A 10,227-nucleotide genomic window follows, 5' to 3' on the forward strand; every position below is an offset into this window, starting at 1 on the left:
CCAATTACCCTGACCTCCTGGCGACACCCGATCCCCCTTCGAAACAGCTTGGTGTCAGGTGCCCCTAGCAGCAGGTTCTCCCGGGTGACCAGGGGAGCAGAAACACAGTCATCCAGCGCCGGAAGCCCCAGAGCATCCACTCTGGAACCGGATGTAACGGCTTCCTGCTCCGCCCCTTGGCGGAGGTGGGGGGGCCCAAGGGCTCTCGGGAAAACCGGGAGTGGATTTAGGGCCGCTACACGCGTGGGTGGGGTGTGTAACCCAGCGTGGTGGTGTAACTGGGCCCCTCCCCACCCCAAACGCGTCCTGCAGGAGTTTTAGGCTTGTGTGGAGGGAGGGGAATGTGATATTCTGCTCTCGCTTTACCCCGAGGCTGGAGACTGGGATCTTTATCTCAATTCAGTGGGGGCGACGTGGGTTCCAGGATCCCCGAATCCGGGGGGTTGGAGGACAGTGGATCTCGGGACCCAAGCTCCTGGGTCCTGGCCCCTGGACGTCCAGCACTCCCCCTAGTCCGCGGGCCTAACTCTTGTTCTCACTTCCTTCCCTTTTTGGCTCCTGCTCTCGAAGCAGGCGGACGTGGGGGGGCGGGGTGGAGCGGAAAGGGCGGGAGGGCCTGGGAGTCTGGCTGGGGGTGTGGGGGGGTGGGTACAGGGGTGCGGAAAAGCCGGGGAGGGGACTCGGTCCGGGGATTCGGTCGGGGTCTGGAGACTGACGGGAACAGCTGCCGGGGACCCGCGCTACCCCCACCCCTCCCGAGCAGGTCAGAGCCAGAGCACCTTGTGACCCTGCCCGTTCCCGTACTCCTGATCCCCTCATCCCGTAAATACACCAGAGCCCCTCATATTGCACCCCTGTGTGGCCCCCTCTTTAGCCTTCCTTCAGGACTCCCTTCTCGTTACCTAGGCATCCACCTGTGTCTCTCCCCGCTCTCCCGCGCCCACCTGACTCTCCACCCGCGCTCCCTCGGTCTCTCCCCAGGCGCCCCCATGGCTCGACCCCACTGACTCCACACTGCCATGCTCCCGCGGCCCCTGCGGCTGCTTTGGGACACAAGTCCCCCCGGGGGAGTCGTGTTGAGCAGCTTCCGGAGCCGAGACCCCGAAGAGGGTGGGAGCCCCGGTGGCCGGGGCGTGGGCGAGGGGCAGGAGGAAGAGGAGGAGGAGGAAGAAGACGAGGTGAGACGTGGTGGTGAGAGGTTGCGGGGTGATATGTTTCGAAGGCTCCACCTTTCTTTCCGTGTCAGTATCCCTGCATCTCTTCCTCCCTGCCTCAGTTATTTCCGCTCCTCTTGCTGGTGTCTGCCTTTCTCCCTGCTGCGGGGAGTCCCGGCGTTTCTGTGGTTCTCTGTGGCAGTGTGACTCAGGACCTGCCCACAGGAACCTGCCCTGTTACTGCCAGGCGCGTCTGGCTGGCTGGCTGCGGATCTCTGGCCCTCTCCCCTTATACCTTAGTGTGCCTGCCTCTCTAAGCATTCTGTCTTGGACCCTGTCTCCCTCCTTGTTTTTATTTGACGGGGAGTGGTTTGTTTCCACAGTAACCGGCTCCTCTGACTCTGGGATTGGGGAGGGAACCCTTCGATTTCGTGACCCCTCCCCCTCTCCCGCCTGGCACTGAGTGGCGGCGGGAAGCTAAGGTTCTTGGATCTTGGAGAGAAAGTCGTATGCTGAGCCTCGGGTGGTCACCTGCTTTTCCTCTGGTACTAATTAGTGGTAGCTAGGAGCAGGATTTGGGGCCTCAGGAGGGGCCAGAAGTTGGATTTGGGGCCCCGAGGCCCTGGACTCCTGGGTCCAGGGGCTGAGTGAGGGCAGAGTGACTGGCAGGGCTGGTTTTTCGGGATCCGTTGGGGGAGGGGCTGGAGCCACGTGACTCTCAGAGTCTACCTCCCCCCCCCCACCACACACATACATCATCCCCACTTCCCCTTCTTCTTCCTGTACTGGCATCGGAGCCGCCACCTTGAGGGGGTCTCCAGGGACCTGGGAAAGGGGGTTAGGGGAAGGACTAACTCTGAGCTTGGCCAGTTCCTTTGGGGCAGGGCGGAGCATGCGGCTGTGCCTGTGACTGAGGTTTCAGCTTCTCAAGGTCTCTGCTTCTGGCTTTCTGTCTCTCTGGCTTTCCTCTCACCCCTTACACCTTGCTTCTCTGCTGGGTTGGGGTTCAGCTCTGGGGGGAAGGGGCTACGGTAGTCTCCAAGATCAGGGTTCCTGCATTCCACCCCACCACCCGCAACTGCAACCCCCTCTGCTCCACCGGGCCCTGAGGCGGCTTGGGTGGGGCTGTCTGGGCCCCAGTGGGGGAGACCTGGGGTCACCAGCCACCCCCACCCCTCGCACTCGCTGGTACTGTCCCCTGCCGCCACAGGTGAGGGGTACAGAGGGAGGAGTAGGGCCTGGGGGTTAGGGCTGGGGGCAGTAGGAGGAGGTGGTGTGCACCTGTCTGACCTCCCCTTCCTTCTCCTGCAGGCCCCTGTGTCTGTCTGCGATGAGGAGGAGAATGGTGCCACCTTTACTGTCACAAGCCGCCAGTATCGGCCTCTTGATCCCTTGGTGAGATCATAACTTTGGCTTCTCACCTCTGACCCATCACTTCCAGAATGGCCAACTTTCTGGCCAGAGTGCTAGGTTGGAGGTCTGGAGACCTGGACTGTGTGACTTAGGTCAAGTCCTTTTCCTTCTCCAAATCTTAATACAATAAGCCTGGATTATCTCCTAGGTCTGGGGTTTTCCCCAGAGATCTAGGGGCAGAGTTGAAGAAAGGGGCAGTGACTGGCCTTCTGTCTCCCCTAGGCCCCAACACCTCCCCCACGTTCCTCCCGAAGGCTCCGAGCAGGCACCCTGGAGGCTCTGGTCAGACACCTGCTGGATGCCCGGACATCAGGGACTGACGTGACTTTCACAGCAACCTTCCTGGCCACCCACCGGGCCTTCACCTCCACATCTGCCCTGCTAGGGCTTATGGCTGACAGGTCAGGGTCATAAGGGACCACAGGTTGTAGAGGTGTCTGGACTTTCTAAAGCCAGAATATCCCACCAAAATAGTCAAAGCCTCCGGAGATTTGGTAAAAATGGACAAATAGAATCTCTCCCACTGCCCAGGCTGGAAGCCCTTGAATCTCATCCTACTGATGAACTGGAGAGGACAAAAGGGTGAGTGACTCGGATTCTTAACCTCACAGGCTCCTCTGCCTGAGCTGCCGCTTGACGTCTGACCCCTGGCCGATTCCCCTTCTCCCAGGGTAGCCATCTCTGTGCTGTCAACCTGGCTGGCCTCTCACCCTGAGGATTTTGGCTCTGAGGTCAAGGGTCAGCTTGACCGGCTTGAGAGCTTCTTGCTTCGGACAGGGTATGCAGGAGGGGAGGGTGTTGGGGGTGGCAGCGCTGACCTCATCCGCAACCTCCGGTCCCGGGTGGACCCCCAGATCCCCGACCTTCCTAAGCCCCTGGCCCTCCCCGGCGATCCCCCTGCTGACCCCACGGATGTCCTGGTGTTCCTCGCTGACCACTTGGCCGAACAGCTGACCCTGCTAGATGCGGTGAGACCCTGACCTCTGACCCCCATGCCCCCTTCCCCCTTACTAACCTTTCCCTGACTCCAGATCCTTTTTTTCCAACCCTTCCTGATCCAGCTCCCAACCTCTTCCATCCACCCAGTTTTGTCCTTTCCCCATTTCCCCTTGGTTGTTACCCTTCGAACCCTGTGCCCCTCTAGTTCCTTGGCCACCTGAGAGCCTTACACCCCTAACATTCGAAGGCTGACTTCTCTTGACTATGAACTTTAATCTCTGACTTCTACCCCACAGGAGCTGTTTCTCAATCTGGTCCCCTCTCAGTGCCTGGGGGCGCTGTGGGGTCACAGAGACCGGCCAGGACATTCCCACCTCTGCCCATCTGTCCGAGCTACTGTCACACAATTCAACAAGGTGGCAGGGGCAGTGGTCAGCTCTGTCTTGGGGGCTACCTCAACCGGAGAGGAGCCTGGGGAAGTTACCATACGGCCACTCCGTCCTCCCCAGAGGGCCAGGCTCCTGGAGAAGTGGATCCGAGTGGCAGAGGTAAGAGACAATTGCCCCTGTTGGGGACCATGGTGTGGAAGGAGGTCCCACAGCTCCCTCTGTGACCCCCATAGGAGTGCCGTCTACTCCGAAACTTCTCTTCAGTTTATGCTGTCGTGTCAGCCCTGCAGTCCAGCCCCATCCACAGGCTTCGGGCAGCCTGGGGGGAAGCAGCCAGGTAGGGAGGATAGGGCACTGGACTGGGATGAGGGCTGGGAAAGGGAGTTGTTGAGCCGGGCCCATCCTCAAGCCTGCTGCCCTCTATCCCCCAGGGACAGCCTCAGGGTCTTCTCCAACCTCTGCCAGATTTTCTCTGAGGAGGATAATTATTCCCAGAGCCGGGAGCTACTCTTGCAGGTGAGGCTCACGAGGCTTGTTCCCTGGAGTTCCTAGCCATCCCTGCTTCCCCTCCCACCCTCATATCTCTTTGTTTTGTCAACCCTAGGAGGTGAAGGTGCGACCCTCTCTGGAGTCAAATTCCAAGAAAGCCCCAAAGTCTGGCTCCCGGGGCGGGGTAAGTGCCTAGGGAGGTTGCTTATGAAGGATTGTGTGTGGGGAGCAGTCTGAGGGACAGAAAAGGAAGAAACAGTGGGGTGAGGAGAATTCACTTGTCCTTTGCGATAATGGGATGAGAAAGTGTGGAGGGATGGAGAGCCCTCAGGTCAGTGGCAGGAGTGTCTGACTCTGACCTCTGACTTCAGGGTGTGGTCCCATACCTTGGCACCTTCTTGAAGGACCTGGTGATGCTGGATGCAGCCTCCAAGGATGAGCTGGAGGTCAGTGGTGTGTGTGTTTGTGTGTTCAGTGCAGTGATGGAATGAGTGGGCCTCGGGGTCAGACAGTTGTTCCTCCAGAAAGGAACTGCAGGCATGAGCACTGAGGATTCACAAAGACTTGAGCCAGAGTGCCAGGGTTTGGTTCTGTTACTTTGGCAAGTTGCTTAACCTCATTGTGCCTTAGTGATCTGTAAATGAGAAACTAGTGACAGGGTCTACATCAATCTGTTATTATGAAGATTAAGTGAATTAATATTTAGTGGGTGCTTGGAACATGCGTGAAATATAAGCATATATAGAGTTTATTAAATATATATATATATAGGACAAGTTCCTGATCCTCTCTGAGCCCTAATCTTTTCATTGGTAAAGTAGACACAATTTCTACCTGAAATATTCAATTTAGAGGGTAAGGTAGCATGCTTAGGGAATGATAGATGGGAGGGGAGGTCGGGGAGGGGTGGTAGAGTCAGAGAGGGTGGGTAGTGTGTGTAAGCTGGATATGGTTGTGCCTGTGTTTAGCAGAGGACATAGTCTCTGTGGCAGGTTTGGGACTCTCACTCTCTTCCTCCTATCCTTGCAGAATGGATACATCAATTTTGACAAACGGAGGAAGGTGAGGGGAGAGCCTGGGCTGGATGCTAGACATCCCTAGCCATGTCCCAGAAAGGGGAGAGAAAGGGGAGTCAGGGGTCCTTGAATTTTGGCTCCTACAGTCTGAGGGCCCCTTTCTAGGAGTTTGCTGTCCTTTCTGAGCTGCGGCGGCTCCAGAATGAATGTCGTGGCTATGACCTTCGACCTGACTCCGATATTCAGCAGTGGCTACAGGGGCTCCGGCCACTGACAGAGGCCCAGAGGTGACTAGCTGGGTGAGGTTGGGACTTCAGGGCTCAAGCAGGGTGTGAGGGGCTATGTGTCACATCCTGACCTCTGCCCATTGCCTCTTTCCCCAGCCATCGAGTATCCTGTGAGGTGGAGCCACCTGGTTCCAGTGACTCTCCTGCCCCTCGAGTACTTCGGCCAACGCTGGTCATCTCACAGTGGACAGAGTGAGGCAGTCAGTGGTTGGGGGGTAGTGTCTTGGGGACTTGCCTTCTTCCTCTGATGCTCCCAATCTTCTGCCACTCCAGGATTCTGGGCTCTGTTGGGGGTCCCACCCCCCTTGTCTCCTGGGACCGGCCCAGTGTTGGGGGAGATGAGGTGTCTGGAACCCCCGCTCCTCTGTTGACCCGGTTGGCCCAGGTGAGCTTTGCTCCATAACTCTGACCTCAGCACTGACCCTGACTCTGTGAATGTTTCTTCCTTGACCTCCCTGCCTTCATGCCAGTCCCCCATGTTATTTGTCCCCAGCACATGAAGTGGCCATCTGTCTCATCCTTGGACTCTGCCCTGGAAAGCACTCCATCCTTGCACAGTCCGGCTGGCCCCAGCCACCTCTCTCCCCCAGCATCCTCCCCTAGACCTTTGCGAGGTCACCGCCGCTCAGCCTCCTGTGGTTCCCCACTCAGTGGGGGTGCAGAAGGGGCCTCCAGGGGGACTACACACGGGGGAGGGGGCTCTGGGCCAGAAGCTTCTGATTGTGGAATCATCAGAGTCCAGATGGAGCTGGGGGAAGACGGCAGTGTCTACAAGAGTATCTTGGTGAGGGAGCTGTGGGCTGGGAGGTGGGGGTGAAGGATGAGGGCTTGTGGGACTATAGATGTTGTTCTAGGTTTGAACAGCCAAATGAGAGGATATTCTAGTTTTAATTGTGACCTTTGGTTTTACCAGCTACATTTTATTTTGAAGGGTACTCGGCATTACCTGCTGCACCTTGAACTTTTGTTGGCCATATTAGGTTTTTAGAATAAACAGCAGTTTCCCCACAGGGAAGCAGCCTTATTTCACTGGGTACCATGTGGGCTGGCCTATGGAGTACAGGGAGACACCATATTGGGTTGCCCTGTTCACTCTAAAGTATTACACACGGGTAACTTTTGGTTGGGGGTCAGTGGCTGGGGTTGGAAAGATGGGAAGCAGGGGTCATTACGGCCAATTTGTTGTTCTTTTGGTCTTGTTTTGCCAGGTGACGAGCCAGGACAAGGCTCCAAGTGTCATCAGCCGTGTCCTTAAGAAAAACAATCGTGATTCTGCAGTGGCTTCAGAGTATGAGCTAGTGCAGCTGCTACCAGGGGAGCGAGGTCAGAGGCAGACTCAGGAAGAGAGTGGTACCCACCTGTGGGAATGCTTCTATATCCGGGTGGTTGTTGGAGGAACAACTGTGTGTGTGCTTGACACCCCCTCTCTTAACCTACAGAGCTGACCATCCCACCCTCGGCCAATGTCTTCTATGCTATGGACAGAGCGTCACATGATTTCCTCCTGCGGCAGCGGCGAAGACCCTCTACTGTTACACAGGGCCTTGCCAGCGGCCCCTCTGCCTCAGGAACTCCCCCAAGCGAGGGAGGAGGGGGTTCCTTTCCCAGGATCAAGGCCACAGGGAGGAAGATTGCCCGGGCACTGTTCTAAGAAGGAAGCTCTCTTGGTTCAGAGAACGCTTGGTGGCCATACCAGGTGTGTGTAGTCATGCTGAATGGTGGCAGTTATGTGCTGCATTGAGAAGAAATCCAGAAGAGTGGCCACTCTGGGGCAGTGAAGTGCCACTAGCTTATCAGACAGTCAAGAGATCCAGCACTGTGGGAACTGGTAATCTTGGTAACCAAGATGGATACCCGTGTATAGCTCCCTACTTTCCATGAATGCAGCACATGGTTAGTACTGGAAAAAGGAATCACTTTGATTCCTGGCCACATCCTAGCATGCCAAGGGCTAAGGGAAGGCCTAGAAGTAGGGGGGAAAAAGAAAAATCTAGAGGCCCTGAGCTCCAAGGAGAGGGGATGGAAAGTAGGTTCTAGTAGGAGTTCCTCTTCCTACTGGGGGTGGGGGTTTGTCACTGTGATAACACTAATAAACCAGAACACTACCTGAATTCTACTCTGTCCTTGCAGTGTATGAACTAGCTGCTGGGAGTGGGGGTGGGGGGCTGGCTGAAATTTAGATGCCATGGAACAGGAAGGGTCCCAATGTTTTCTATTCCCATAATGAACTGAAAACAAGGTGTTGGTGAAGTTTCCTTAGAATGATTCATTTCTCCCTAGCAACCTCTCCATCCCTTTATTTGCTCTTAAATTTTTCTTAGTTGTCACAGACCCATGTCAAGTACTAGTCACCCAATTAAAGTGATCCCCTGGCTGCAAATTTGTGAGAACGAATTTTAGGACAAAGAAACAGAAAAACTACTTTGTGGGCAATGTACAAACTTGGAGAATTTACAAAATCACAGAGCACGTGGTGGAATTTTAAATCAGTCTATGCTACATTCAAACAAATTCTAGGAAGAGAGAACTAAAAAGAACTAAGATGCCAGGGAGTTTTGGAGGGTAAGAAATCAGCAATCTTTCATCCTGGGGGTCTCAGATTGGAGAATTGAGTTCTTCAATTAAACTGACCTTCCCAATAATTGTTGCATCGTAAACGCCCTTTTCATGTTGCCTAAAGGGGTGTGCCAACCATGATAAGGGAGAGTTAAGGGTTTTACATACAGACAAGAAGGAAGTTTGAGACAACTCAGATTTTAGTCTCAAGAAAGAAGGATGGATTACTCTGCCACGGAGATTCCAGTTGAAGAATATGGACCTAAGGGACTAACAGGTGGTGTATACATAAAGTGGAAGGGGCTGAGGGAATGAATGGAGACAATTATGACAAACGTGGTTAGAAAACGGCCAGGTGTTTTCACATTTTATTAGCTACAGTATAGACCCTAGAGCTGCCTCATTTCCTCCTCCCCCCTCCCCTGCCCCACCCCTACGGGGTCAAGCCTTCCCAGAAGCCCCTGCCTTTGCTGCCTGGGCCCGCTGGAACTCCTGCTGCAGCTGAGCAAGGGTCTCCCTCTGTTGTTCTGATTGCCGCTCGAGGTCCCGGAGCTGGGATTCATAACGCTTACTGAAGAGAGACGAGAAACAAATAACAAGAAATGGGACTGAGGATACTGAAGGCAAGAAAGAGATCTGTGAAAACCTGATATCTAGGGGAGGGAGGGGAAGAGGAATAAAGGAGAAAGGATTGGAGGAAATGGATAATTGGGCTACACTGGAGAGCTACTCTACAATGGTTCCTCAACATCTACTCCAGTGGTGTCAGATACATCACAGGGTGGTGGAAAAAAGACTCACATTTCAGCTGTGATATAGTCCAGTCTCTTCCCCACTGTGGCCCGAGCTTCCCCTAGCTCCTGTTTGACCAGCACGGGGCCCAGAAGTTTAAAGACCACGTTGGACCCATCCAGCAGGGCCAGTTCCTGATGGTGGGAAGGGACACATGATCAGAATCACTGCCAATAGTCTCTTCTCACCCCACAAATCCCAATATCTCACCTCCTTCACGATATTATTTTCTGTTAGTTGTGCTTCAAGCTTCTGCCGCCCTGACATGGATTTACTCAAGTCTGGTTTTGGATGGAAGTGTGGGTGGGAGAAAAGACTCAATTAGAGACGTCAAATGTGCCACCCGACCCACAATCCTACTCAGAAGAAAATGAAGCTGAGGAAGTAGACATGGATGAAGGCGGCGCGTCAGGGGGTGGGGAAGAGTACTGAGGTAAGAACGCTGCACGCGGGTGCAGAAATCATGATCTTGGTATGGCTCTGGGTTCGGAGTGAGTGAAGGGACTGGGGCGAGGATACACCGACCCTGCTCCCTTACCCTTCTGTAGCTGTTGATATTTCTCCACTTCTCCCTGTAGCTTCTTCTGGATCAGCTCAGCCATGGCGGAGACGAAAGCCTGCGGAAGAGGGGCGCTGGGTCTCACACTCTGGAAGGTACCCGAGCTCCCTTTAATAGTCTAGATTGTGGTAATGACAACACTCTTGAGAGGCAGCCTCTCGGGGCACCGCAGCCTCTCCCCGTCCGGATATCGAATCTACCTAGGCCTCAAGAAGTGAAGGTTGAAACGAGACCCCAAAGCCCTCAACCGAAACCCTGCCCCACTCACGCTCTCCCTTTAGTATTCATAAACTCGGAAGTAAACAAAGAATGCTGGGAAAAGAGGGTGCCGGAAGCTGTCTTCTGACGCATGCCGGGAATTGTAGTTTTGGCGTGTTTAATGAGCGGCGTTCTGCTAAAAAGACCGGACTCGACAAGTTCTAGGCAATATGGGGAAACAAAGCTGGTAAAAAGAAACTGCACCGTTTCTTGGGCCTTGGTCCCGGTGTTGCCTTTTGTTACTCAGGCATAAGATACCATTCTGGAGGGCAGGGCCAAGGCTTGCCCCGCCCCTCAACGGAGAGCGCGCCCTCATGCAAAATGGAGCCTAGAAGGCTTCAGACCTGGTATAGTGCTGATTGGTTGAGGGCCGGA

General features: G+C 54.8%; 2 protein-coding genes across 7 annotated transcripts; one reads left to right on the forward strand and one right to left on the reverse strand.

The window, feature by feature from the left end:
- The first annotated feature begins 627 nt into the window (after positions 1-627).
- On the forward strand, positions 628-7,647 carry RGL2 (ral guanine nucleotide dissociation stimulator like 2). 4 transcript variants are annotated; one of them, XM_039856228.1, is made up of 18 exons: positions 628-763; positions 982-1,178; positions 2,466-2,549; positions 2,790-2,968; positions 3,099-3,149; positions 3,238-3,535; positions 3,803-4,054; positions 4,129-4,232; positions 4,327-4,411; positions 4,500-4,568; positions 4,756-4,830; positions 5,414-5,446; positions 5,566-5,687; positions 5,784-5,879; positions 5,961-6,072; positions 6,181-6,471; positions 6,896-7,037; positions 7,127-7,647. In XM_039856228.1, the coding sequence occupies exons 2-18, from the start codon at positions 1,020-1,022 to the stop codon at positions 7,336-7,338; spliced, it is 2,364 nt and encodes a 787-aa protein (XP_039712162.1). In that variant the 5' UTR covers positions 628-763; positions 982-1,019; the 3' UTR covers positions 7,339-7,647. The 4 variants fall into 4 exon arrangements, with proteins under 4 accessions (XP_039712162.1, XP_039712163.1, XP_039712164.1 ...); XM_039856229.1 differs by having other exon boundaries at positions 6,896-7,010; XM_039856230.1 differs by lacking the exons at positions 628-763; positions 982-1,178 and adding an exon at positions 1,298-1,699.
- Positions 7,648-8,583: 936 nt separating this feature from the next.
- PFDN6 (prefoldin subunit 6) lies at positions 8,584-10,215 on the reverse strand. Of its 3 annotated transcripts, none has more exons than XM_039856298.1 (5): positions 10,197-10,215; positions 9,574-9,652; positions 9,246-9,316; positions 9,045-9,169; positions 8,584-8,814 (listed from the first exon to the last, which is right to left on the reverse strand). In XM_039856298.1, the coding sequence occupies exons 2-5, from the start codon at positions 9,635-9,637 to the stop codon at positions 8,685-8,687; spliced, it is 390 nt and encodes a 129-aa protein (XP_039712232.1). In that variant the 5' UTR covers positions 9,638-9,652; positions 10,197-10,215; the 3' UTR covers positions 8,584-8,684. The 3 variants fall into 3 exon arrangements, with proteins under 3 accessions (XP_039712232.1, XP_039712233.1, XP_039712234.1); XM_039856299.1 differs by lacking the exon at positions 10,197-10,215 and adding an exon at positions 9,863-10,009; XM_039856300.1 differs by lacking the exon at positions 10,197-10,215 and adding an exon at positions 9,795-9,875.
- Positions 10,216-10,227: the final 12 nt, after the last annotated feature.

The sequence above is a fragment of the Pteropus medius genome, unplaced genomic scaffold (assembly GCF_902729225.1).
Source record: "Pteropus medius unplaced genomic scaffold, Ma_sr-lr_union100, whole genome shotgun sequence".
Classification (NCBI taxonomy): Eukaryota; Metazoa; Chordata; class Mammalia; order Chiroptera; family Pteropodidae; genus Pteropus; species Pteropus medius.

What these genes read in the sequence shown, in the direction of transcription:
- RGL2 (XM_039856228.1), top strand. Translation starts at nt 1,020, where the DNA reads ATGCTCCCGCGGCCCCTGCGGCTGCTTTGGGACACAAGTCCCCCCGGG. An exon ending in GAACTGGAGAGGACAAAAGG is followed by an intron (nt 3,150 to 3,237) that starts GTGAGTGACTCG and finishes CCCTTCTCCCAG; the next exon opens with GGTAGCCATCTCTGTGCTGT. An exon ending in CCACTGACAGAGGCCCAGAG is followed by an intron (nt 5,688 to 5,783) that starts GTGACTAGCTGG and finishes CTCTTTCCCCAG; the next exon opens with CCATCGAGTATCCTGTGAGG.
- PFDN6 (XM_039856298.1), bottom strand. Translation starts at nt 9,637, where the DNA reads ATGGCTGAGCTGATCCAGAAGAAGCTACAGGGAGAAGTGGAGAAATAT. An exon ending in ATATCAACAGCTACAGAAGG is followed by an intron (nt 9,317 to 9,573) that starts GTAAGGGAGCAG and finishes ATCCAAAACCAG; the next exon opens with ACTTGAGTAAATCCATGTCA. An exon ending in AAAATAATATCGTGAAGGAG is followed by an intron (nt 9,170 to 9,245) that starts GTGAGATATTGG and finishes TCCCACCATCAG; the next exon opens with GAACTGGCCCTGCTGGATGG.